General features: G+C 45.0%; 1 protein-coding gene across 1 annotated transcript; it reads left to right on the top strand.

The window, feature by feature from the left end:
* The first annotated feature begins 646 nt into the window (after nt 1-646).
* GSKIP (GSK3B interacting protein) lies at nt 647-26,302 on the top strand. The gene is made up of 3 exons (XM_082242697.1): nt 647-660; nt 10,322-10,579; nt 25,553-26,302. Exons 2-3 carry the CDS (start codon nt 10,325-10,327, stop codon nt 25,712-25,714), a joined length of 417 nt encoding a protein of 138 aa, XP_082098823.1. The 5' UTR covers nt 647-660; nt 10,322-10,324; the 3' UTR covers nt 25,715-26,302.

The raw sequence follows: 26,302 nt of genomic DNA, 5'->3' as shown, positions 1-26,302 counted from the left end.
GCAGTCACACATAGTCAGAATCAGTGGCTGTCAAGCTGCAATCAGGGCCTATGCACACAGTCCAGCCTCGGGGTCTCCCCAGACCTGCACGTGCCCTTCCTACGCCCGAGTCAGCCGAAGCCCCGGTCCCCCTACACCACCGGTTCAGCTTGCTGTGCTCCCTGGACATAAACAATGACGTCACTTTCCTCACACGGAAGCAGCTTAGCTAACACAGGGCGCCATCTTTGTTTTTGGCAATAGCCAACAACTGAGCCCTAACTAAAGCTTTACGTCTCGAAAAAACTTAAAGCTGAAACGCTGTTAAAAAAAAATATCCTGTACGCTTATAAGAATTACCCACAGTAGAAGAAATCTGCTTTATATTTACTGAGCAAGTTCCACAATAGACCTGTCAACATTTGCAGGGTCATTACTCATAAAGCTACATTAGGAAAATTATGTCTCCGCTCTAGGAGCCATCTTGTTGGCGTCTCCACCGCGTATCGCTAATCCACTGCGGTCTTCAAAAAAATGGCGGCAGCCCAAAGATTTGTGGAGACACACGGTGACGGGAAAGAGTTTTTTTTAAAGGAAGTGACGTCAGGGGAAAAGGCAATGTTGATTCCGGAAGTGCTATGAGCTTTTGGAAATTTATCCTGTGCACCTGGAATCTAGAAGGTAATTCTGTGAGGCTGGGTTGGGGTGGGAGTTTTACAGATTGGAGTTGTATTAGCCTGGCTGGGGGATAGTTCAGGGAATCCGGAGCGCTCCAGGGACAGGCTCTGAGGACTTGGCTTAGAAATGTCCCTGGACATCAGAACTGGACCAGTAAACCAGGGAGGCCTGCAAGGTAAAGTTAATGTAAAGCCATTTTTTAGCTTTGGTTGGAGCAGTAATAATGAAAACTATTTTAATAGCTGAACTCCAAACCAACAGCTAAATACACAGAATTCATGTATAGAAGGGATCTGTTTTATCTACCAAAGGATTTGCATCTCTGTCCATCCAGTCCTGAGAATTACAGAGCTCTGCCACACAGCACAGACCTGTCTGGGTGAAGCAGGAGACCTGACTATTCTCCTCTGCAGTTCTGGAACACTTGCAGGTCTTGTCCCTCCCCTAGCCTGTGATTGGACAGTGAGAGGAGAAGCAGCAGATTTATAAACATTGAAGTGTATTTTTCTGTTTCTCACTTGGTGCTGCAAGATGGTGATACCAACTCAGATCCAAGTAGTTACACTGATTACATAAAAATACATTCAAAGCTGGACTCTGTGAAAAGTAAAAGTCCTCTCTAGCAGTGGGGCTGCACCTGCACTGTAAGGCCCCTTTCACAGGGTCCGCATTCCGTTGCGGACCGTGCTCTGCTCAGCGGGGATCGATCCATCGATCCCCGCTGAGCCGGCGAATGACAGCTCCGTCTCCGCACTCACTGCTCTCTATGGGGAATGGGATGAGAGCGGACCGCCTGTCCGCTCTCATCCGATCCCCAGGACGGATGGAAAATAGGGTTTCCATCCGTCTGGATTTCACGGACAGGATCGGATGCGGATGGCAGCGGGTGTCAGCGGACATGTCACCGCTGACATCCGCTCCTCCATAGGGCTGAATGGGGAATCCGATCAGATCCGCCTAAAAAACTGACAGGCAGATCTGATCGGAACGCCCGTGTGAAAGAGTGTATTCACGCTAGCTGTTGAGGGGTGGTAAATCCCTGCAATTGAGCCATGTTGTTATACCCCCACCTACAACCGATCCTCCTTTAGCTGCAGACACAATGGCCAGGGGCGTACACTTGCCGTGGTCATGGCAGGAATTATACCTCCGCCGTTTCTTAGTGCCTTCAGGACTTGACCCATTCCAGTAAAAAGGGCTACTCTGCAAACACCCTGCAAATGTATGTGATGTACCCTGTTGCACTGCACATGTCTGGTGTTAAAGGGGTTACAGGAGGAGGTAAGTAAAACCTTGGACAGAGGGGTGGCTGTGGACATGGTATACAGTACTTGGATTTTGCAAAAGCGTTTGGCACAGTTCCCCACACACGGCTAATATGTAAGGTAAAGTCTACTGGCTTGGAAAGATCAGTTTGTAATTGGATAGAAAATTGGCTAAAAGATAGAATTCAGAGAGTAGTGGTTAATGATTCTAAAGCCCCGTACACACGTAGCGATTGTCGGCCGTAAATATTCGGCCAACGACCGATCGGCCGATTGTAGGCTTGTTAGTATGATGCTTCCGACAGCCGACAGCGCATTTTCGGCCGAACAGAATCTGTCGTGCAGGCATTAAAATTTTTGTTGGCCTACACCAGAACGGCCGATTGTTTCCCAGTCAGTACAGAATTCGGCCTACAGACAGCAGATTTGCAAGACTGGGCATGCTCAGAAAAGAAAAAAAGACAAGGAAAGTTAACCATCACATGACATCACTTCTGCAGTTGGCTGTTGTTGGCCGACAAAATTCGTGTGCAGTCTTTTGCAGTTTTCAACAGACAGGACAGCACCGGACAAAAGACGGCCGATCTTTCGGCCGACGATCTGTACGTGTGTACGGGGCTTTAGAATGGTCTAAAGTTATCAGTGGTGTACCCCAAGGTTCAGTGTTGGGACCCTTATTTTTAATAACTTTATAAATGATATAGGGTCTGGGACTAAAAGTAGCATTTCGGTCTTTGCAGATGACACCAAGCTTTGCAGTGGAATAACTTCTTTACAGGAGGTCTCCAACTTACAGGCTGACCTCAATTTCATTAAGCAACTATGTGAAAAATGAGGCCTAATATTGATAAATGTAAAGTTATGCACTTGGGGGCTAAGAATATGCATTGGTGATCGACCGATATCGTTGTTTTACCGCTGATACAGATATTTTCATCGGATATCGGTATCGGCTGATATCTGTCGATATTTTCGGACATTAACATTATTATTATTATTTTTTTTTTTTTATGTCTGCAGATACTGTGGTGGAGGGATCTGGGGGTCTAAAAGACCTCAAACCCCCCCTCTGCACTTAAAGCATTCAAAACGCCCACGTTGAATGAATTGGTGCTGCCAGTACCCGGAAAATGGGTAATGATGAGGTGGCACTGGTAGGCGACACGGATGAGGCTGTGCTGATGGGTACTGATAGGCGGCAGTGACGGGCACTATATATCTACAGTGGGTACGGAAAGTATTCAGACCCCCTTAAATTTTTCTCTCTTTGTTATATTGCAGCCATTTGCTAAAATCATTTAGGTTCATTCTTCTTCCTCATGAATGTACACATAGCTCCCCATACTGACAGAAAAACACAGAATTGTTGACATTGTTGCAGATTTATTAAAAAAGAAAAACTGAAATATCACATGGTCCTAAGTATTCAGACCCTTTGCTCAGTATTTAGTAGAAGCCCCCTTTTGATCTAATACAGCCAGGAGTCTTTTTGGGAAAGATGCAACAAGTCTTTCACACCTGGATTTGGGGATCCTCTGCCATTCCTCCTTGCAGATCCTCTCCAGTTCTGTCAGGTTGGATGGTAAACGTTGGTGGACAGCCATTTTTAGGTCTCTCCAGAGATGCTCAATTGGGTTTAAGTCAGGGCTCTGGCTGGGCCATTCAAGAACAGTCACGGAGTTGTTGTGAAGCCACTCCTTCGTTATTTTAGCTGTGTGCTTAGGGTCATTGTCTTGTTGGAAGGTAAACCTTCGGCCCAGTCTGAGGTCCAGAGCACTCTGGAGAAGGTTTTTGTCCAGGATATCCCTGTACTTGGCCGCATTCATCTTTCCCTCGATTGCAGCCAGTCGTCCTGTCCCTGCAGCTGAAAAACACCCCCACAGCATGATGCTGCCACCACCATGCTTCACTGTTGGGACTGTATTGGACAGGTGATGAGTAGTGCCTGGTTTTCTCCACACATACCGCTTACAATTAAGGCCAAAAAGTTCTATTTTGGTCTCATCAGACCAGAGACTCTTATTTCTCACCATCTTGGAGTCCTTCAGGTGTTTTTTAGCAAACTCCATGCGGGCTTTCATGTGTCTTACACTGAGGAGAGGCTTCCGTCGGGCCACTCTGCCATAAAGCCCCGACTGGTGGAGGGCTGCAGTGATGGTTGACTTTCTACAACTTTCTCCCATCTCCTGACTGCATCTCTGGAGCTCAGCCACAGTGATCTTTGGGTTCTTCTTTACCTCTCTCACCAAGGCTCTTCTCCCCCGATAGCTCAGTTTGGCCGGACGGCCAGCTCTAGGAAGGGTTCTGGTCGTCCCAAACGTCTTCCATTTGAGGATTATGGAGGCCACTGTGCTCTTAGGAACCTTAAGTGCAGCAGAAATCTTTTTGTAACCTTGGCCAGATCTGTGCCTCGCCACAATTCTGTCTCTGAGCTCTTCAGGCAGTTCCTTTGACCTCATGATTCTCATTTGCTCTGACATGCATTGTGATCTGGAAGGTCTTATATAGACAGGTGTGTGGCTTTCCTAATCAAGTCCAATCAGTATAATCAAACACAGCTGGACTCAAATGAAGGTGTAGAACCATCTCAAGGATGATCAGAAGAAATGGAAAGCACCTGAGTTAAATATATGAGTGTCACAGCAAAGGGTCTGAATACTTAGGACCATGTGATATTTCAGTTTTTCTTTTTTAATAAATCTGCAACAATGTCAACAATTCTGTGTTTTTCTGTCAGTATGGGGTGCTATGTGTACATTCATGAGGAAGAAGAATGAACTTAAATGATTTTAGCAAATGGCTGCAATATAACAAAGAGTGAAAAATTTAAGGGGGTCTGAATACTTTCCGTACCCACTGTATATAGATATATATGTGTATATTGGAAGTCTTTTGCTAGCAAAAAAATGTTTTTTTCATGTAGGAGAAGAATGTCAGAATTGGCCCAGACTGGAAGTGATTAAACCAGGTTTTGATGTAATATTTCTATAACCAATCATAGCAACCTACTATTATATCTGCTATTAACCCTTTAGTTGTCAAAATCATTTTTGTGTTTTTTTGCACATCTGTTTAAAAAAATTATTTTGGGCCTGAGAGCCGGTTCACACTGGGGCGACTTGTCAGGCGACCTGGTCGCCTGACAAGTCGCCGCGGGTTGCCTGCCATAGAGTAGCACAGGACCCGTTCTAATAGAAGCGACATAAGTCGCTCCGACTTAGAAAAAGGGTCCGGAGCTTCTTTGGAGCGACCTGCATAGACTTCAATGATATGAAGTCCGTGGCGGCCGCTCCGAGGTCGCGGTGCAAGCTGTGCACCGCGACTTCACAGGTCGCCCCGGCAAGTCGGGTCGCTGCTATGTGAACCGGCTCTGAAGATTACATAAAACCCCCAAACATATATTTTCTGAAAGCAGGCACCCAGGAGAACAAAATGGCGGTAGTTTTCTTGTATCACACGATATTAGCGCAACAGTGTAGGAAATGCTAAAGTTCAGTAAAAAATACACTGTTTATCTTAAAGGCACACAAATGCACACATAAAGTCCCCAATGTGATGCATTTTTTTGGGGTGGGGTTATCTAAAAGACCCCTGATGTTTCACCTGTTCTCCAATGAAGCTAATGGAATGCAGATTGCATTCCATTAGCTTCTATCTCCATACTGGCAATGGGCAGTGACACCAGGACCCTCTATGAATGAAGGTAAAAACCTTCAGTTTGCAGCCCCCCCCCATACACACACACACAGACACACCCAGATCCAGCGATGTGCTGAAGCTCTCCTGGGTCTCTGCCCCCTGATTGGCTGGGACACAGCAGTGGGAGCCATTAGCCATGTTTGGTAATTAAAAAAAAAAAAAAAAAAATTGAACCTTTACAAACACTTCAAGGATTCTGTGTTGTGCCTTGGGAGTCATGTTGGTTGGGTGCCAACTTCTAGGAAGAGTAGCCACAGTACTAAACTGTCTCCATTTATAGACAATGATGGATGTCTGAACACTTTTGAGATTGCTTGTATCCCCTTCCAGCCTAAAGTGGGGTACACACTATAAGAAAATCGGGCAAACGATTATCCGATTTTCCTCGTTGTTATACAGCAAATCGGAACCGATAAACGAAAATTCTTAAGAAAAACGACAAAGGCTTTTTTTGTTTGTTTATTGTTTCTGATCATGCCCAGTCTTTCTTTTTTGATTTTTCTTGTACAAAAACGGTACACATTAAATGAAAATCGTTCGTGTTTTTTTTTTTTCCCCGTACAAGAAAAATTTTGGGGTTTGTCCCTTCGAGAATTGTCGTACGAAAATTCTGAATCGTCTGTAGAAAGTTGTGTACACACAATACGAAAATCATACGAAAATTCTTTGGACGAAAATGTTCGCCTGATTTTCTTATAGTGTGTACGAGCCTATAGGCAGATTATCTACTCTTGGTGTTATGTCTTCAGAGAGTACCTTTTTGCAAGGCATGGTTCACATCAGCTGATGCTTCTTATGAACAGCAATCTTAAATTTTTGAATATCTTTTATCAATCAACCACACCTCCAAACTCATTTAATTAACCTCTTAGTGCACCTGGCACTTTAACCACTTTACCACCGGAGGATTTTGCTGTCTTACGTCTGGGCCACTTTTTGCGATTCGGCGCTGTGCGAATTTAACTGACAATTGCGCAGTCATGCAACGCCTTACCCAAACGAAATTTACGACTTTTTTCCCCGCATAAACAGAGCTTTCTTTTGGTGGTATTTGATCACCTGTGCGATTTTTACTTTTTGTGCTATAAACAAAAAAAGAGCTAAATTTTTGAAAAAATAACAATATTTTTCACATTATTTTTATATGAAATTCCCCCAAAAAAATGTAAAAATCAAAATTTTTTATCATTTTAGGCCAATTTGTTTTTTGCTACATATTTTTGGTAAAAAAAATCTCAATAAGCGTATTTTGATTGGTTTGCGCAAAAGTTATTGCGTTTACTAACTAAGGGAAAGATTTCTGTCGTTTTTGGTGTTTTTTTTTTTTTTAACGAGTAATGGCGGCGATCTGCGATTTTTTTTTTTTTTTTTTTTTTTTTTTTTTTTTTTTTTGCGGGACTGCGACATTGCGGCGGACAGATCGGACCCTTGACTGACATTTTTGACACTTTTGGGGCTACCAGTGACATTACTACAGTAATCAGTGCTATAAATATGCACTGTTACTGTAAAAATGACACTGGCAGGGAAGGGGTTAATTTTATTGGAGAGGGAGGGGTTAATGTATGCCTGGTGCTTACTAACGTGTGTGGGGGGAGGTGACTGAGTGAGTCAGGGACAGATCTCAGGTTCAGCTATGCTGAACCCTGCAATCTGACCCTGCCTGTCACTTAGGAGATCCGCCCACTCTGTTTACACAAGCGGGCGGATCTCCAGACTCGATTCCCCCGACGATCGGGGAAGAGCAGCGGCGATCGCCGCTGCTCCTCCCCTGGCCCGACTCCCGCTGTGACTGAAAATAGCAGGAGCGAGCCTCCGGCGGCGCGCGCGCGCCGCCGAGGAGGGGGAGTGTCTGCCGACGTAGGTCTACGTCGTCAGACCTACAAGAGCCACTTTGCCGCAGTAGAGCTCTAGTGAGCAGCGGCAAAGTGGTTAAGAGGTTTAAGACGCCAGGAGGCGGGTGCCGCTTAAGATCATGTGACCGCTGTGATTGGCAGTCATATGGTCCAAAAACATTGTGATCGGGAGTTTTTGGTTAGGGGACGGTAACTGGTGGGAGCGTGCAGCACACACACTCTCACCACAGGTGTATACACAGCAATTAACGCAAATTTGCCGCCGCTCGGCGCTAAGGACCAGGCACCGAGAGGCCCCATATCTGCATGCGGCCGGCACCAAGGGGTTAACTTTACTGCAGGTGTGCAAATACTGACTCCAATTAACTTTCAATGAAGTAATACGTCTATGGGTTCACTTACTTTTTTCTCCAGCACTGTGAATGTTTATTGGGTGTGTTCAATAAAGACACCAGAAATTAGCATTGTTTGTGTGTTATCACCATTTTTTATTGATTTTAAAGACCGATAATAAAATATATGTCAAATAAATGGCTCTAGCATCTAGCGGCAATATGGAGGACTTGTCCCAATTCACCCCGAGTCCTGAAAATGTAGAAAAGTCATTCAGAATGGTCAATGCTGCTTGAAGGGACTGTCCAGGATATGTGACATCAGCTTAAAGAGTTTCTAAAGGCTGAAGGTTCTTTACCTTCATGTGTTTTTATGCATGAAGGTAAAAAAACCTTCTGTGTGAGCTCCCCCCTCAGCCCCCCCCCATAATTTACCTGAGCTCCTCAATCCAGCGATGTGCACAAAAGCATCAGCTCTCTGGGAACTCTCGCTCCTCATTGGCTGAGACAGTGGCGGGAGTCATTGGCTCCTGCTGCTTTCAATCACAGCCAGAAAGCCAATGGCGAGAGAGGGGGGGCAGGGCCAAGCCACTGCTCCGTGTCTGAATGGACACATAGAGCAGCGGCTCAGGAGCGCACCTGCTTGGGTGCCCCTATTGCAAGCAGCGTGCTATGGGAAGCCCTCAGCAGAGGGGGAGGGGCCAGGAAAGCCAGTGGGGAACCCTAGAAGAGGAGGATCGAGGCTGCTCTGTGCAAAAATGCTGCATAGAGCAGGTAAGTATAATATGTTTGTTTGTTTTTTGTTTTTTTTTTAATTTTGGCCTCAAGCTCATTATGTTTGTCTATTGATGTGACTTAGATGAGGATCAGGTCACATTTTATGGCAAATTACTGCTTGAAGGACACTAATTCCATGGGGTTCACATACTTTTTCTTGCCACTGTATATATACTAACATGATCTCCACACACACTGTATGTATACACACTGTTCATGGTAGGTTGCTTTAATCCACTTTTTGTTTTTGTGGTTAACCACTTGCCGACTGCCTAACGCCGATCTACGTCGGCAGTCAGCCCCTCACAGGCAAAGTGACGTAGGGCTACGTCACTAGCTTGTGAGGGTCTAGGGAGCGAGCGCGCGCCCCCGCTCCCGCGTGGTCACGGACCCCCCCCGCGCGTGTGACCAGCGGACCCGATGTCCGCCGGTCACTCGGCGATCGGCGGGGGAGAGGGAGAATGTCAGGCAGCTTGTGTAAACAAGCCGCCTGTCATTCTCCTTGCTGTTAGGATACTGATCACTCGGATCTAGTATGTAGATCCGTTGATCAGTGTCCATACAGCTCAAGCCCCAGCCAATCACAGTAGAAAGCACGCCCCTAGGGACACACACAGCCCCTCCCTCCCAAATAAAGTTAACCCCTTCACTACCAGTGTATTTTTACAGTAACAGTGCATATATATAGCACTGATTACTGTAGAAATGTCACTGGTAACCCCAAAAGTGTCAAAAATGTCAGTCAAGGGTCCGATCTGTCCGCCGCAATGTCGCAGTACCGCAAAAAAAATCGCAGATCGCCGCCATTACACGTTAAAAAAAAAACAACAAAAATGACAGAAATCTTTCCCTTTGTTAGTAAACGCGATAACTTTTGCGCAAACCAATCAAAATACGCTTTTTGCGATTTTTTTTTTTTTTTTTTTTTTTTTTTTTTTTTTTTACCAAACATAGGTAGCATAAAACAAATTGGCCGAAAAAGTAAAAAAATTTTGATTTTTAAATTTTTTTTTGGGGGAATTTCATATAAAAAAATGTGAAAAATATTGCTATTTTTGCAAAATTGACGCTCTTTTTTTGTTTATAGCGCGTGATCAAAAAATCGCACAGGTGATCAAATACCACCAAAAGAAAGCTCTGTTTGTGGGAAAAAAAGGACGCCAAATTTGTTTAGGTACAGCATCGCACGACCGCGCAATTGTCCGTTAAAGTCACGCAGTGCCGAATCGCAAAATACCCCCTGGTCGGAATGGGGGTAAAATCTTCCGGGGCTTAAGTGGTTAAATCGCCAGGTAATTGCCCTGTGTATAGCCATGCATGCAGCAAATTATTACAGCCATCAAACTTTGTTCTTTTTTTTTAAATAGCAAAGCAATCCCAGGCACAAAATTGTGGTTTAGCGATCAATCACCCCAGGGAATAAGATCAAAACTGCCACGGTCAAATGTGGTGGGAAAATCAAATTGCAAATAGTTTTAGTTGTTTACTCATTTTTAATTGATCTTCCAACAAACTGTACTACAGCTGACAATTGATTGGCTGGTTTAAAAAAAATATTAGCAGATTATTAACCTCAGCTTTATTGAAAGCGTCTCTTTTATGGTCTCCTGCACCCTTTACAAATTCTTTGCTGCCAAGCCTCTTGCCTGTCTATTAGTGGTAAAGCTTTATTGATATTTTCATTATGGAACCTTCCTGCTCATTTAATAAATGTAATGATTGTTTTTTTCTCCAGAAGATGGAAGTAGATTACAACCCCATGGATTTGCCTATTAACGCTGTTCATGATCAAGATTTGGACAGAGATTTGGAAGGGGCGGAGGTGAAAGACATGAGGCTGGAAGCTGAAGCCATCGTGAATGACGTCTTGTTCGCCGTCGCCAACATGTTTGTCTCCAAAAACTTGCCATGCGCTGTGGACATGGCCTACATCAATGTGGAGATTAAGGAGGGGACCAGATACTGCCTAGAACTCACAGATGCTGGATTGAGGGTAACTGTCTGGTTTTTAATATTCCTGTCCAGGAGACTTTGGAGAGAGCTCTTCTACCTGTTGTGTCTATGTGACAGCTCGTGTGTATATCAATTAGGGATCGAACGATTATCGGCGAAGCCGATATATCGAGGGCCGATATGCACTTTCCCTGATGTATCGGAATCGGCCCCGGAGGTTACCGATATTTCGGGAAAGTGCTGTACCGGAGTGATGCCTGCAGCTAGAGGCATCACCCCGGTACCGGCGTCCATAGCCGACGGTCGACTGTCTTGTAATGACAACCGATGAGGCTGAGAAGCCGCTCGGCTGTCATTACAAGGAGCGGGAGGGGACATCCCCATCCTCCCGCCACCTTCCGCGGCTCGCCTGGGTCTCCCGTCCCACCGGGAGACCCGGGCAACCATCCTGCAAGAGAAGACTCGATCAAAGCCACATTTGGCTCTTGTAAAAACCCGTAAGTGATATGACATCACTTCCGGGCACTCTGCACCAGATTAAAAAAAGACAGCATTCAAAACAGCCAAACTTGGTGTTTTGAATGCTTTTAAGTGCAGAGGAGGGGTTTGGGGTCTTTTAGAGCCCCAGATCCCTCCACAACAGTACCTGTCAAAAAAAAAACAAAAAACATTTTTTTAATGTACGAAAATATATATGCGATGACCAAAATACCAGTATCGGCAATAAAAAAACAATATCGGTCGATCACTAATATCGATTGTTAGGCTTGCGCCGATACCGTTTTTTTTATAGGCGAGTATGAGTACAGATACTTTTGGTCAAGTACTCAGCGATACCGAGTACCGATACTTTGCGGTGCGATTTGCATTCATACAAAATGAATGGGTGCAAATTGCACTGCAAAGAATCGCATTCGATATGAACAGGAATGCGAAGCACTTCCTGTCTGAATCGCATTCGTTTTTCCCACCGCTCTTGTGTGAACCCAGGCTTGTCATGGGGATTTCAGCCTGGATTTACCCATGAGCAGTGCGGGAAACTGCATGTGATTTGGACAGGACTTGCACCGCAATTTATTATTTTTTTTTTTTTAATTACATGTGGTTCTTTGCAGTGCAATTTGCACCCATTCGTTTTCTATAGACACAAATTGCACTGCAAAGTATCGGGAGCATTTTCACGAGTACGATTACATGTAAAAGTACTTGGTATCAATATTGATTATTGGTATTGGTTGATCCCTACTATTTTTTTATATTAAGATGCCAATGTGATTCTAAAATCTTGCTCACAATTGTGATTGGTCACGATCACGAGATCTACTCAACTAAAGGGATCCGCAGATTCCTGCTTTCTGCAGCTTTCCTGAGCTTTTTTTTTTGTGATAACAGGTGATTTCATACACTCCCAAATGAATGTGATGGTAGAAATTATCTTTTTAATGACTCCTGGCATTATAGGCAGTGAATCCTTCACCACATATGGTAACCAGCATGACATACCATATTATTTTATTTTTTTGAGCAAAAGTTAAAAAAAATAAATAAAATAAAAAGACCAATAGATACAATAATTGTCTACCATGGAAACTGTATGGGGCTGGCACCTCATTTACATTTTCTGGTGCTCGGTAAAATGTCAGCGAGGGTGAGCCATGTCCTCCAACTGGAATGGTGTAAGGTGTATGGGAATAGTTGGGTCTGCGTCAGATTGAACGAAGATTTTTCCCATCTTCTAGCCCCACCTTCCTCTACAGCAGGGATATGCAAACTGTGGCCCTCCAGCTGTTGCAAAACTACAAGTCCCATCATGCCTCTGCCTCTGGCTTTCATGCTTGTGGCTGTCAGAATCTTGCTAGGACTCATTGGACTTGTAGTTCTGCAACATCTGGAGGGCCACAGTTTGCATATCCTTGCTCTGCAGCAGGTGTCTTCAAACTACGGCCCTCCAGTTGTTAAGGAACTGCAATTCCCATCATGCCTAGTCATCGCTGTGAATGTCAGAGTTTTACAATGCCTCATGGGATGTGTAGTTCCGCAACATCTGGAGGGCCATAGTTTGAGGATCCCTGCTCTACAGCATGTGCTCATCCGCTCTTGCCCTACGTTCACACCTATGCATTTTATTGTGCTGTTTTCAGTTTGCAGAAATACACGTTCACATCTATGCGTTTTGCAGCCGGTGTGTTTTTGGATAGGGTCAGGGACTTTTTTTCCCCACGTTTTGCATGTAATAGACTTCAATGGAGTCGCACCAGAAACGCAAGTGTTGCCCATTTTTGATGGGTTTTGTGTGAGGGTTTTTTTCACCTTTTTAAAAACACCGTATATAGCTGGTTACTAAGGAGCTGGCCGAGAAGCTGGCCGCTGTGTCCTTAACAACCGATGAGTCATCAGCTGTCAGTGGGAAAGCCCGCTGACAGCTGAATGTAAAAAAAAAAGAATTGCCGACAAAAACAATTGTGAAAAAATGGCGTGGGGTCCATACCACTTACCCCCCTCTCCAAAATATAAAATAATGGGGTCGCTTCCATAGCAGACTCTTATCCAAGCATGCAGCCTGCCAGTATCAGGAAAGGGAGGGGACGGGCGATCTCTAGTAAAAGGCCCAGTGGGGATTAAATAGCACCCAAAAGAAAGCGCGATTTGTGTGAAAAAAATGCTAACCATTTCGTATGGGTACAGCGTTGCATGACCGCGCATTTGTCATTCAAAGTGCGACAGCGCTGAAAGCTGAAAATTGGTCTGGGCACCAAGGGGGTGAAAGTGCCCAGTTGGCAAGTTGTTAATATGTAGTGCTTTGGTTGGTCATATGGTTGTGGGCATCTGACCATCACACTTATATGAGCTTGTTTGACATTCCATTTCAAAACCATGGGCATTAATGGGGATTTAACCCCTCTTTTAGGCTATAAAAGGCTTTACTCTGTAACATCCTCCACTCTTCTGGGAAGGCTTTCTACAAGATTTTGTAGTGTGTCTGGAGGAATTTGTGTCCATTCAGCCAAAAGATAGGTCAGGTGCTGATGTTGGATGAGAAAACATAGCCCGCAACTGGTATTCCGTTTTATTCCAAAGGTGTTCAGTGTGGTGGATGTCAGGACTCGAGTTTCCCCCACAACATTGCAGTAAAAGAGCCTATTAACCGCTTCCATACCGGGCGAATTCTGGCATCCCTCTCCTACATGTAAAAATCATCATTTTTTTGCTGGAAAATTACTCAGAACCCCAAACATTTATATACATTTTTTTAGCAGAGACCCTAGGCCAGTGATGGCGAACCTTGGCACCCCAGATGTTTTGGAACTACATTTTCCATGATGCTCCACTACACTGCAGAGTGCATGAGCATCATGAGAAATGTAGTTCCAAAACATCTGGGGTGCCAAGGTTCACCATCACTGCTCTAGGGAATAAAATGGCGGTCATTGCAATTTTCCCTAAAACGTCTTTCAGGACAGCACCTTAGAGAGATGGCTCCTCCCTCTCCTCATCAGGAAACACCCCATCCACCAGATTTTAAAAGGAGGCTTCTCCCACCATTCATCAGTTTTTGTGTTTCCTCCGGCCGAGGAACACCTCTGTGGGGAGCTGGGCTCTTAAGGTGCTATCCTGAGAGACCGGGCTTCCTACGTCCACCTACCCTTTTTGGAGACGATTGCTTCTCCCATTCACGCGACCGACTGCAGTGCATGGGCTCCTTCTTTCTCTTCAGTGCTCTAGGCTGAGTCAAGACCCCGCAGAGCACAGCCCTGGGAAGGCATCTTGGAGGAGCGGAATGTTTTTTCTTAGGTTTCCGCCGCCTTTTTTTCAAATTTGCCGCCATTTCTCCGGATCGAGTGACGCTCGTCCGGACCGGAAGTGAGGTTCCGGAAAGGGCAGCGTTCTGCAGGGGGCGTATGGCGTCATTTCCGCCGGACGCAGAGGAAGAAGGGAGGAGCAAGCTGGTGCCTTATTCCGGATCCGGTCCAGTGCAGGTGCGCTTTGGTCTCCGGAACCGGTACCGAAGCCACGGGTGATACCGCTGCCAAGCGATGGAAGCTTCTTCAGCGAGTGGGACAGGCACAGGCACCAGTAAGGCCCAGGTAAGGGGTGTCTTTATATGGCCTATCTTACTGTGGGGTCTCTCTCCATCCCTTTTACTTTCCCCCCGGTGGCTGGGGGCCTGTCAGGGCACATGGGACTTCCTTTAAATGTCTTTCTGTGCACCTTTGGTGGCCCTGAGAATCAGGCTGACTTTTAAGAAGCATGTGTATGTTTTCCCATTCATGTCTTCCAGGCTAAAAGCTCTGAAACTGTTTTCAAGAGAAAGTGTCCTTCATGCAAAGCAAAGTTGTCGGAAAGTTGGAAAAAGACACTTTGCCAGGGATGTATTGATGCACTAGTAAAGGAAGAAGCATCTGCAGTTTGTGGCGATTTAGTCGCATCTGTGAGGAAGGAATTGGATGCTACCATCCAATCTTTTCGGTCATCCCTACAGGACCCTGCCCTGAGTCAGCCATCAGCCTCACTGTCCTCTCAGGGTTCACAATTGGTTCCTTCGGTGGGGACAGAAGGGGTTCCTTCCACCCAAGGAGATAATTCCCCCTCACATTCCAAGGAGGATTCAGAGGAAGAAGAGGAGGGAGGGGCACAAAGCAGGCCCACTAAATACAAACTATCCTTAGAGCAAGTGGATGGTCTCCTGAGGGCAGTTTACATCACCCTGGGTCTAGAGGAGGAAAAGAAGGAACTGTCCCTACATGACAAAATGTATGCAGGCTTGGAAGAGCCTAAGGGCCGTATCTTCCCAGTGCATCAGACCATCTCAGATGCAATAAAACATGAGTGGTCTGATCCGGAAAAGAAAACCTTCTTCCCTAAAGCCTTTAAAAGGCGATTTCCTTTTGATGAAGACCCAGGAGCTCCCTGGAATAAGATGCCAAAGATTGATGCAGCCTTCTCCCAGGTTTCTAGGTCAACAGACCTAGCATTTGAAGACATGGGAATCCTGAGGGATCCCATGGATAAGAAGATGGACCAGCAACTTAAGAGATCCTGGCAATCCATCATGGGGAGTCTGAAACCTGCCATGGCAGTAACCTGTGTGTCCAGGAATCTGGAATACTGGCTTAGCCAGCTAAAAGCACACATCACAGCAGACTCACCTAAACAGGAAATTTTGGATTCCTTTTCCACGCTCTCCACGGCCATAGCCTTCATTGCTGACGCTTCAGCAGAGTCAGTGAAGATGACAGCAAGATCTGCAGCTTTATCCAACTCAGCCAGAAGGGCTCTTTGGTTAAAGACATGGCCTGGAGATACAGCTTCTAAAAATAAGCTGTGTGGACTTCCTTTTCAAGGGGATCTACTATTCGGGCCTGGGCTAGACTCTGTTCTAGATAGAACAGCAGACAAAAAGAAGTCTTTTCCTTTGAAGAAGAAACAGGCAGCAAAGAAGCTTTTTCGACCTCAAAAAGCTCAGCAAAATAGCAGACCCCAGGAGAAGAGAAGAAACTGGTCGACACAAAAACCCAAAGGGAAAGGAGGTGTTCTCTTCCATCCTCCTGTGTCAACCAACAAAACACAATGACAAGACATTGCCGGTGGGAGGAAGATTGAGGGAATTCCTCCCCTATTGGGCAGCCATAACAGAAAATCAATACATTCTGGATATGCTGTCCCAAGGCTACAACATAGAGTTTTCAGAGACGCCACCCGAAAGGTTCTTTGTCACAAACCTCCCAAGAGATGCAGAAAAAGCCCTGGCTATGATGGACCTGTTAAAGGACCTGAGGCGACAGGGAGTTGTCTGTCCAGTTCCAGTGGAGGAACAACATCAGGGATTTTATTCCCACATATTTTTGATAAAGAAACCATCGGGGGATTTTCGTCTTATACTGAATCTGAAACCATTAAACAGGTCAGTTCTGTACAAAAAGTTTCGAATGGATTCAATTCTTACAGTCAGAACCCTGTTAACAAAAGGATGCTTCATGGCATCAATCGACTTAAGGGATGCTTACCTACATATCCCTATTGCCCCTCGCTCACAGAGATTCCTAAGGTTGGCAGTAAATCTGGGAAAGGAAATGCTCCATATCCAATTCAAAGCACTCCCTTTCGGGCTATCATCCTCCCCTCGTATTTTTACGAAGGTAATGGCAGAGTGTCTAGCTCCCCTCCACCTTCAGGGAATCTCTGTGGTGCCTTACCTGGACGACCTGCTTTTCTTTGCCCCGTCAAAGGAAAAACTTCAAGAGGACCTGCACAAGGCAAGAGGTCATCTAGAAGCTCTGGGATGGATAGTGAACATCAAGAAATCGAATCTCACACCGGCTCAGCGGGTTCAGTTCCTAGGGTTTCAGTTATGCTCTGTGGAACAAAGAATCTTCCTACCAGAAGACAAACAGGTCAAAATACAGAATTTGGTAGCAAGGCTACAAACAAATCAGTGGTGGTCAATCAGAGAGATCATGTCAGTCCTTGGAAACCTGACTGCATCAATTCCAGCTGTCCAATGGGCAAGGCTGCATTTTCGACCACTCCAATACTTCCTCCTCAGAATCTGGGATCACAATCCAGAGACTTTGGACTTAAAGGTAAAAATCCCCACCAAGGTCAAGAGGTCCCTTTGGTGGTGGAGAAATCGGATAACCTTGTCTCAGGGTTTGGCCTGGTCCTTCCCGGCAGACCAGAGGTTAACAACGGATGCCAGCAGTTGGGGGTGGGGAGCCCACTGGAACCAAAACCTGGCACAGGGGGTTTGGTCTCAGACCGAGACAAGAAAATCCTCAAATTGGAAGGAATTAAAGGCAGTCGGCCTAGCCCTAACTGCCTTCTCTCAAAATCTTCAGGGGACTCATGTTCAAGTCCTTTCAGACAACGCCACTACAGTGGCATATCTAAACAAGCAAGGGGGCACAAGAAGCAAAACCCTACAGCTTTTGGCAACGGAAATTCTGCAATGGGCGGAAAGGCAGTTACTTTCCTTGTCAGCAATCCACCTAAAAGGTACACTAAACAGTGTGGCGGATTATTTAAGCAGGCAGAAGATCCGAGAAGCAGAATGGAGCTTGAACCCAGAAGTCTTTATGTTGATAACCAAGACTTGGGGAAAGCCAGAGGTGGATCTGTTTGCAACGAAAGAAAACGCAAAACTTCCACTTTACTTCTCACTCCACAGAAACGACAACTCTCTGGGAGTAGATTCCCTGGCACATCCCTGGAGGTTCAGGTTGGGGTATGCCTTCCCCCCCTTCCAGCTCATTCCGTTGGTATTGAGAAAAATCCAAATGGAAAGAGCCTCAGTGATCCTGATCACACCTTATTGGCCCAAAAGGGTTTGGTTTTCGACTGTCCTTCAACTATCAGTCAAACCTGCTTTTCAGCTCCCTCTTCGTCAAGACCTACTGCTTCAAGGTCCAGTCTATCATCCAGAAGTGGAAAAGCTAAAGCTCACCGCCTGGTATCTGAGGAGCAACTGCTGAAAAGGAAAGGATTTTCAGACGCATTAATTGCTACTCTACTTTCCAGTAGGAAAAAAGTCACAAGGAATATATATGCAAAAGTTTGGAAGACATATAATACCTGGTGTGAATCGAAAGATCAAAAATTGAACAGTATTACTTCAATTTTGGAGTTCCTACAGGAGGGTGCAGGAAAAGGTTTGGCAGTAAGTACCCTCAAGGTACAAGTTACAGCCCTGGGGGTATTCTTGGAAAGGCCCATTTCTTCAGAATCTTTAATCATCAGATTCTTCAGGGCCCTTACCCGCTCCAGACCAGTGCCTGTCAGAAGCTTCCCCAAATGGGACTTGTCGGTGGTCCTTCAGGCCTTCACAAAGGAACCTTTTGAACCACTAGAAACGGTTACACTAAAAAACCTTCCCCTCAAGACGGTCTTCTTGGTGGCAATAACATCAGCAAGAAGAATCAGTGAATTACATGCTTTATCAGCTATCGAACCTTTCTTGTCCATATATCCAGACAGGATAATTCTCAAGACGGATCCAGGGTTTCTCCCAAAAGTAGCTTCAACGAGAAACCGCTCACAAGAAATTGTGTTACCTACCTTCTGCCCTAATCCATCAGGAGATAAGGAAGAAAGCTTTCACTACCTAGATGTAAGAAGGGTTCTTATACACTACTTGGAGGTTACTAAAGAGTTTAGATCATCAAACTCTCTTTTTGTTCTTTTCTCTGGCAACAAAAAAGGTCGCCAGGCATCAAAAGGATCAATAGCCAGATGGCTCAGATCCGCTATTTCAGAGGCTTACTCCCAAATGAAATTGTCTCCCCCGCAGGGGATCAGAGCTCACTCTACTAGAGCGTTAGCCACTACATGGGCAGAGAAAGCTGGTGCCACTCCAGATCAAATCTGCAAAGCGGCTACGTGGTCAAGCTACTTTACATTTGCAAGACACTATAGGTTGGACCTTTTGGCAGCTGAAGATCAGGCTTTTGGCAGAAAGGTCCTGCAAGCTGTGGTCCCTCCCTAAATTGAGTAAGTCTCGATAATCCTCTCTAAGGTGCTGTCCTGAAAGACGTTTTAGGGAAAATTCAAGTTAGACTTACCGGTAACTTGTTTTCCAATAGTCTTTCAGGACAGCAGGAGGATCCCGCCCTATTGTATAAAATGTATTGCTGTGATTAACCATATCTGTTTATGTGTTCCAGCATGGGCCGGAGGTACTCTTCTACAAACTGATGAATGGTGGGAGAAGCCTCCTTTTAAAATCTGGTGGATGGGGTGTTTCCTGATGAGGAGAGGGAGGAGCCATCTCTCTAAGGTGCTGTCCTGAAAGACTATTGGAAAACAAGTTACCGGTAAGTCTAACTTGAATTTTTTTTTTTTTTTTTGTCACACGGTATTTGCGCAGCAATTTTTCAAACGCAATTTTTTTGGAGGGGGGGGGGAACCACTGTCATGAATTTAAAAAAAACAAAACCGTAAAGTTAGCACAATTTTTTTGTATAATGTGAAAGATTGTCATGCCAAGTAAATAGATACCTAACATGTCATGCCTTAAAACTGCGCACACTCGTGGAATGGCGCCAAACTTCGGTACTTAACAATCTCCATAGGCGACGCTGTAAGATTTTTTTACAGGTTACCAGTTTAGAGTTTAAGAGGAGGTCTAGTGCTAGAATTATTGATCCTAGAATTATTGATCCCACACTTACATTTGCTGTGACACCTCACATGTGTGGTTTGAATGTCGTTTACAAATGCGGACGCGACCTACATATGCGTTCACTTCTGCATGCGAGCACGAGGGGAGGGGGTGCTTTAAAAGTTTTTGTTTTATTGTTCATTTACTTTTTTATTTTTACACTTTTTTACCCTTTACTGGTATACTCCCACCCCTTTTCTCTGGTGCCCTTTACTGGTATACTCCCACCCCTTTTCTGTGGTGCCCTTTACTGGTATACTCCCACCCTTGTGGCATTTTTTTTACACACTTTTTCATGTGTTCACCGGGGATATGTCTTTGAGTACCTCTTTTAGTTTTTCTTCTATTTTTACACTTTCCATCTAAATTTTTCTTTTTTTTTTATCATTTTTTTTCCTATTACAAGGAATGTACACATCCCTTGTAATAGAAATAAGCAGGACATTTTATAGAAAGATGTGGGGTCTATAAGACCCCACATCTCTCCTCTAGGCTGGAAAGCCTGGGATCAAAAAGAAAAAAACGATATCAGGCTTTCCAGCCAAACACATGGCAGTTATGACGTCGCGCCCTCCCACTGAGATTTATAGAGATGATCAGGGACCATCTGGTCCTCGAGCTCTATGGTAAACTTCTGCCGCCAGCAGATTCCTTCTCCGGAGGGCAGCGGGGTGTCCCTCCCACTGCCTGTAAAAACATTCAAGCAGCTGAACTGCAACTATGATTTGTTTTTACTTTGCAGGGAATCGCCGGCAGAAAGAAAGGATATCTGAATGATGCCTGCAGATGCACCCATCATTCAGAGATCTCCACTGAAAGCCCAGGATGTCCTACGACAGTCAGTGGTATGGAAGTGGTTAAAGAAGAACTCCGGGCAGAAACTTTTTTGTGTCTAAGTGCTGGTGGTTTTATACCTTCAGCCAAGTTCATTTTTTTCCCCCAGTATATCTTTTCTGAGAAAATGGAGGTTCATTACTTGAATCACAGGCTTCCTTGCCTGTGACATGCGTTTTGTAAGACTGCTATGCCCTGTATTCCCGCAGCCGCCGCTCTGGTCTCTGCCCCTTTGTAGTTTCTTACAGCGAGCAGGGATGCAATTCTGTCCCTGCTCACTGAAGTGGGCGGACCCTGGAGTCTTAGACTCCCGGTTTGAACCGCCCACTGATGCGCACATCATTAGACAGCTAGGAAACTCCTAGTCTGTCCCGCCTCCCATGACCTTATTTACTGACTGACAGACCAGGAGTCTCCTCCCCTCTCTCTGCAACCCATGCCTGCACTGCAGATTTGCACAATGCCCAACGTACCTGCACACATTCGGGAACATTCATGCCCATTCTGTCAGAATAGCGCTACCTATCAGATTCTGCTACTGGAAGTGCCGTATGGACTAGAACAACTTACTGCGCCATGCGTTCCAACATGGCTGCTATGCGTTCCAATAGGTTTTCTAATGTGACAGAACACGAACCAGAGGCGGACATCTTCTTACACTCACGCAAGTCTTGAATTTTACATTTATATTAGCAGTAAACTCGCATTATATACTGAATAACAGTATTGCATTTCCATTATTATTGTATTCTACTTAAGTATAGCGAGAAACCTGCAGGTAGAAGGTGGCGACGGCCATCTTGGTACTCCCCACACTGCTCAGCGCCAAACTGATTATATAGTGAAATAGACTATTTCACTTGGTTGCAGTGAAATAGTATATTTTAGTATATAAGGTGAGTTTACTGCTAAAATAAATGACTTGCGTGGGAGTAAGAAGATGTCCGCCTCCGCTTTGTGTTCTTTCACATTAGGAAACCTATTGGAACGCATAGCGGCCATGTTGGAGTGTCCTCACTGCAATCACTTGGAATACCGTAGCGGTATTCTGCGTGGCACATGCTCAGTAAGTTGTTCTAGTCCGTACGTCACTTCCGGTAGCAGAATCTGATAGGTAGCGCAATTCTGACAGAACACCCTTCCTTCTCACTCTACAGATATGCATGATGGGATCCGTAGTTGCTCATAGGTGTAGAGTGAGAAGTGATTGAAATGATGACATCACAAATATTGTATACTAAATGTCTCCTAAACCGTGAGGCTTTTAAATAAACTACTAAAATTGTATTCGTTTGCATAGATCAATGTACTTTTTGCCATTTTTATGTGGTATCTCGGAGTTCTTCTTTAAGTTACTGCTTTTAGTATTTGTTTTCTACAGTCCATTGTAGTTGGATGAAGCCGGCCATTAGTGTGCTTCTGGAACACAACTACAGTCTCATGTCATATATCTGCAATGCTTTCAGTCCTCATTAGTGGATCTGTAGTGCTTAAAGGGATTGATGGGGTAGCTGGGGCCAGGAAACGCATCAGACATATATTGTCATAGACCCCCCTCCGGGGCAGATCAGAAGATAAGAATATTAACAACTTTAGGTATTTAGCTAGCAAGGGAGGCAGCCAGACAAGAAATATTTCCTGATGAAGATTAGTGAGCCTCTCTGCAAGTAGACTTTGATCCCAGAGTGAGTTTAATGCCCCTTTCATACCAACGGACCGATAAGGTCCACCTGTCCGTTTTTCAGGCGGTCCAGATTGGACCACCCATTCTCCTCTATAGGGAGACGGATGTTAGCGGATGTATCTGCTGACACCCGCCTGGCATCCGATCCAACAAGATCTGCTGAAATCAGACAGATGGCGATACGTTCACCATCCGTCCAGCGGGGCGGATCGAATGAAAACGGATAGGCTGTCTGTTTTCTTTCGATCTCCCCATAGAAAAGAGCAGGACTCTGACAGCTCCATCTCTGCACACAGAGTGTAGACGGACCGGTTATCCGCCTGCTCAGTGGGGATCAACGAAGCAACCCCCACTGAGATAGCGGAGTCGGTCAAACAGATCCGTCCCATGTGAAAGGGGCCTAAGTGTAAAACTTTTCTGACTGGACGGGTCTGTAATTTTAAAGCTGTGCTCTAAGCAGAGTTAAACAGAAAACCGTGAACTACAGTACGTACTTTTTAATTCAAATAATGGAAATGCCTAAATCTCTTTTGATATCAGCCTCTTGTAATCCCTTGTGCAGCAGCACCTAGACTGGAAAAGGGAGGGGGTAGCTCTAGGGGCCAACTTGGCTTTGCCTGCTGACAGGTAGAGTGATGAATATTTAGCAGAGGGATGAGCTCATCAGTCTTCTGCTGCTTCTTCATTGTCTAGTCAGCATGCCCAAGGTGGGTTCTTAACAAAGCTGTGCTGCACTGAGGCGAAGGACCTGCCTGTGCTGTTTAGCGAGGGTACCTGATCACAAGAGTGGCTAAAGAGGATTGCAGGTCTTTTGTTAAGGGAAAATGGTGACTTTTCACCAGTATAGCTAAAGAGGAGCTCCAGTCTCCCAACAAAAAAAATTAAGTCAGCAGCCACAAATACTAGAATGCATAAAGGTGAAAAACCTTAAAGTGGTTAAGCCACTGATATAAAATCATCCCATCCCCTCTGTAATATAACAATATGTATCCCTGTATCTGTTTTATAGAAAAATATGCCAATCTGTACCTAAATCAGAGCGGCTCCTGGCGCTCAGCTGACTCCTCGGCTCTCACCTCTGCCCGGCTGACAGCTCCAGCAGGTGGGGCTGAGCACTGCTGATGACATCAGCCAGGGAATAGAGGAGAGAGAGAGAGCCAAGTGATCGCCGGGAGCTGCTCTGATAGGTACAGATCTGCATATTTTTTAAATAACACAGATACAGGGATACTTATTGTTCTATTACAGAGGGGATGGGATGATTTTATATTAAATATGAGAGCAGCAGGAGGGGAGGGGGTGGGCACTGACACGAGCAGACAGGCAGGGGAGGACAGAGCAGGGCTGCGGATGATGGAGGCATGTAAACTTAACACGGTGTCAGGGCTCAGCAGCTACTGTGGTCAGTTTACAGAGGGGAGGGAAGAAACTGGCAGGATCAGCCAGGTTTTTTTAGGTGATAGAAGGGGCCAAATAACACAGCACAAGCACTGTGCTGTATAACATGCTTTAAGGGAACAGGATCTAATTTTTTTTAGGGTAACAAGCGCTTTAAGGCTATCGAACCACTTAAACTTGAGCTTTCATGGGTGGATGTCAGTCTGGAGTGAGAGTTCCTAGACAGACCACGCAAGATATCGCCCACATGTGATGCTGAGCCTCCATAATTGAAAGAACGGCAATCCAATAAATGAAAGGGGTGGGCCAGGGGCAGCCAGGGATCTCTGATTTCATTGCACACTGTGAACTTCTCACAGTGTGTAGTAGAACCAACTTATAGCAAGTCAGATAGAGCTCAGCCTCATTTGCTGGCTGGATGTCCTCTAGGCAAGAAATGAGGTGGGCTCCATCTGACTTGCTATGGGTTCTAATACACACTGTGAGAAGTTCAGTGTGCAGTGAGATCAGAGTAGGCAATTTCAGTAAACGAGACAAGTCTGTACAACTGTGCAAAACTAAAGGGGAGATAGAGTTCAGATTTATGACTACAATTTTTGTTTATCTAAATCACAGGTGTCAAACACAAGGCCTGCGGGCCTAATGCGGCCCCCGTGCCATTTCATGTGGCCCTCGCACCTCTCCTGCAGCTGCGGCACCTCCTTTGTCTCCGCCCCCACCTTGTCTCTGTAGTCGGCAGCAGAGAGGACAGAACTCCTTTGCCAGATCCTGTGCAGCTGCAGAAAGGCTCGTCTTTGCGAACCCCCCCCCCCTCCCTTTCTCAGCAATTCACAGCAGAGAGGAGGGCAGAACTCCTCCTACAGATCCTGCACCACTCTGTGCAGCCACAACACCACCTTGCCTTTGCCTCTGGACATCTAATCCTGCAGATATAACCGGCCCTTTGAGGGCAACCATAATGCTGAAGCGGCCCGCGATTAAATTGTTTGACACCCCTGATTTAAATCTTCCTTGTAACAGTTAATTTACCTGTTGGTTTTTACTTTCTCTAACAAGGTGACAGTGCTGTTTATTCTACAATGAAAGGGTAGTCTTTGCTAGAGTAAAGCCGGCCATAGATGGATGGAATCTTGGACAGCATGGATCGGCAAAGATGCGATGCTATTGTCAGAATATTTATACTGCTCCGAATATAACAGTGTCTATTTATGTAAATGAGCAAAGATCTGTGGGTTAGGAGAATCTCAACTTATTTCCACAAATCAATATGTAGCGAATTCTTTTTAATTGATTAATTTCTTTTTAAAAAGCATATACCAATCTTAGTGAGTACAGTCTACAGTATGGAATATATAAAAATATTTATTCACAAGACATGTATTCACAATATATGATCAAACTGGAAATGACACAAAAAGATAACTTTACATAAAATACAAACTTCAAACAATCAATGCAATGTGATGTGTAGCTCAATAATGAAAGCAAAATGAAAGCAAGATTACCTATTCTCCAATTATAGCATAAACCATAGGTAAGTATCTATATAATCAGACCACAATTGTCTGCGAAGTGCACATCCGACAGTCACTCCACTGCAGATGGAGCGAGAATAAGCTATGCAAAACGGAAGACTAAAATCGCAAATAATGCGCTAAATCTGATATTAATGAAAATGTATAAAAACAAAAATCAGCTTTTAATAAACCTGACACTATCTATGGGCAGGCTGGTTATACTGAAGTTGATCCATCAATTGACTTCAGTACAACCAGCCTGTTGGCAGAAACACAATGGCGCCCATCAACACTAAGTGTGGGGGAAATCCAAGCAATTTTTAAAATTGCATAATCTATGGGCTGCTTTCGTAAAAATGTAATGAAGTTTGTATGCGTAGAATTTTGATTCACACAATTTTCTAATTTTTTCCTCTCCTTTAACAGGTTGTCGGATTTGCATTCGACCAGGTTGACCCAGGATGCTGCAGCCAGTACCATGAAACCGTTTACTCCTTGCTGGATTCCCTGAGCCCCGCATACCGCGAGGCCTTTGGCAACGCCTTGCTGCGGAGGCTGGAAGCACTAAACAGGGACAACCAGTCATGATGGACAGCGATCCTCGGATTCACCATATCATGCAGAATTGTCTGTATTCTTTTATTCCTCTTTTCCTAGCATCCTCTTCCTACATCTTCCCCTTCGTTATGGTTACCGGCAGCTGAGAGCTTGGTGCAGCCTAGGCTATAAAACATAATGGACAGTTCGCTTCAGGAGGGCACCCTGCCAAATTCCCATTTCCTGTATTGGGCGATAGCAAGCCTGCCTTTTACACTGACACATGTATTTAATGGAACGAGAGAGCTTTCATCCAAGGCACTTATAATACACAAGTTAAAAATACATTTTAATGTGGGCGCTTATCAGGATATAATGAAATATTCATTGATTTTTAAAGGCCAAATTGAGTCAAGCAGACAAATGCGCAGTTGGAATACAAATATAGGAACTGTTTTTGTAGCCAAAAGATTTGTACAATGATGCATATGCTCTTGTAATCCACCCACCCTGCTGTGCAGTTGGTTTATGGTATTATTGCAGAGAGGATGAGAATGTTTGAGAGTTTCCCATGCTGATGCCCCCTGCCTGCTCTATAGACCACTAGCGAATATCTCACACTGGGGATCACCACTCTGT

The sequence above is a fragment of the Pelophylax lessonae genome (genome assembly GCF_965119305.1).
Source record: "Pelophylax lessonae genome assembly, chromosome: 13".
NCBI classification, from domain to species: domain Eukaryota; kingdom Metazoa; phylum Chordata; class Amphibia; order Anura; family Ranidae; genus Pelophylax; species Pelophylax lessonae.
The sequence above is the reverse complement of the archived record's forward strand: the minus strand, read 5'-3'. Positions and strand labels throughout refer to the sequence as shown.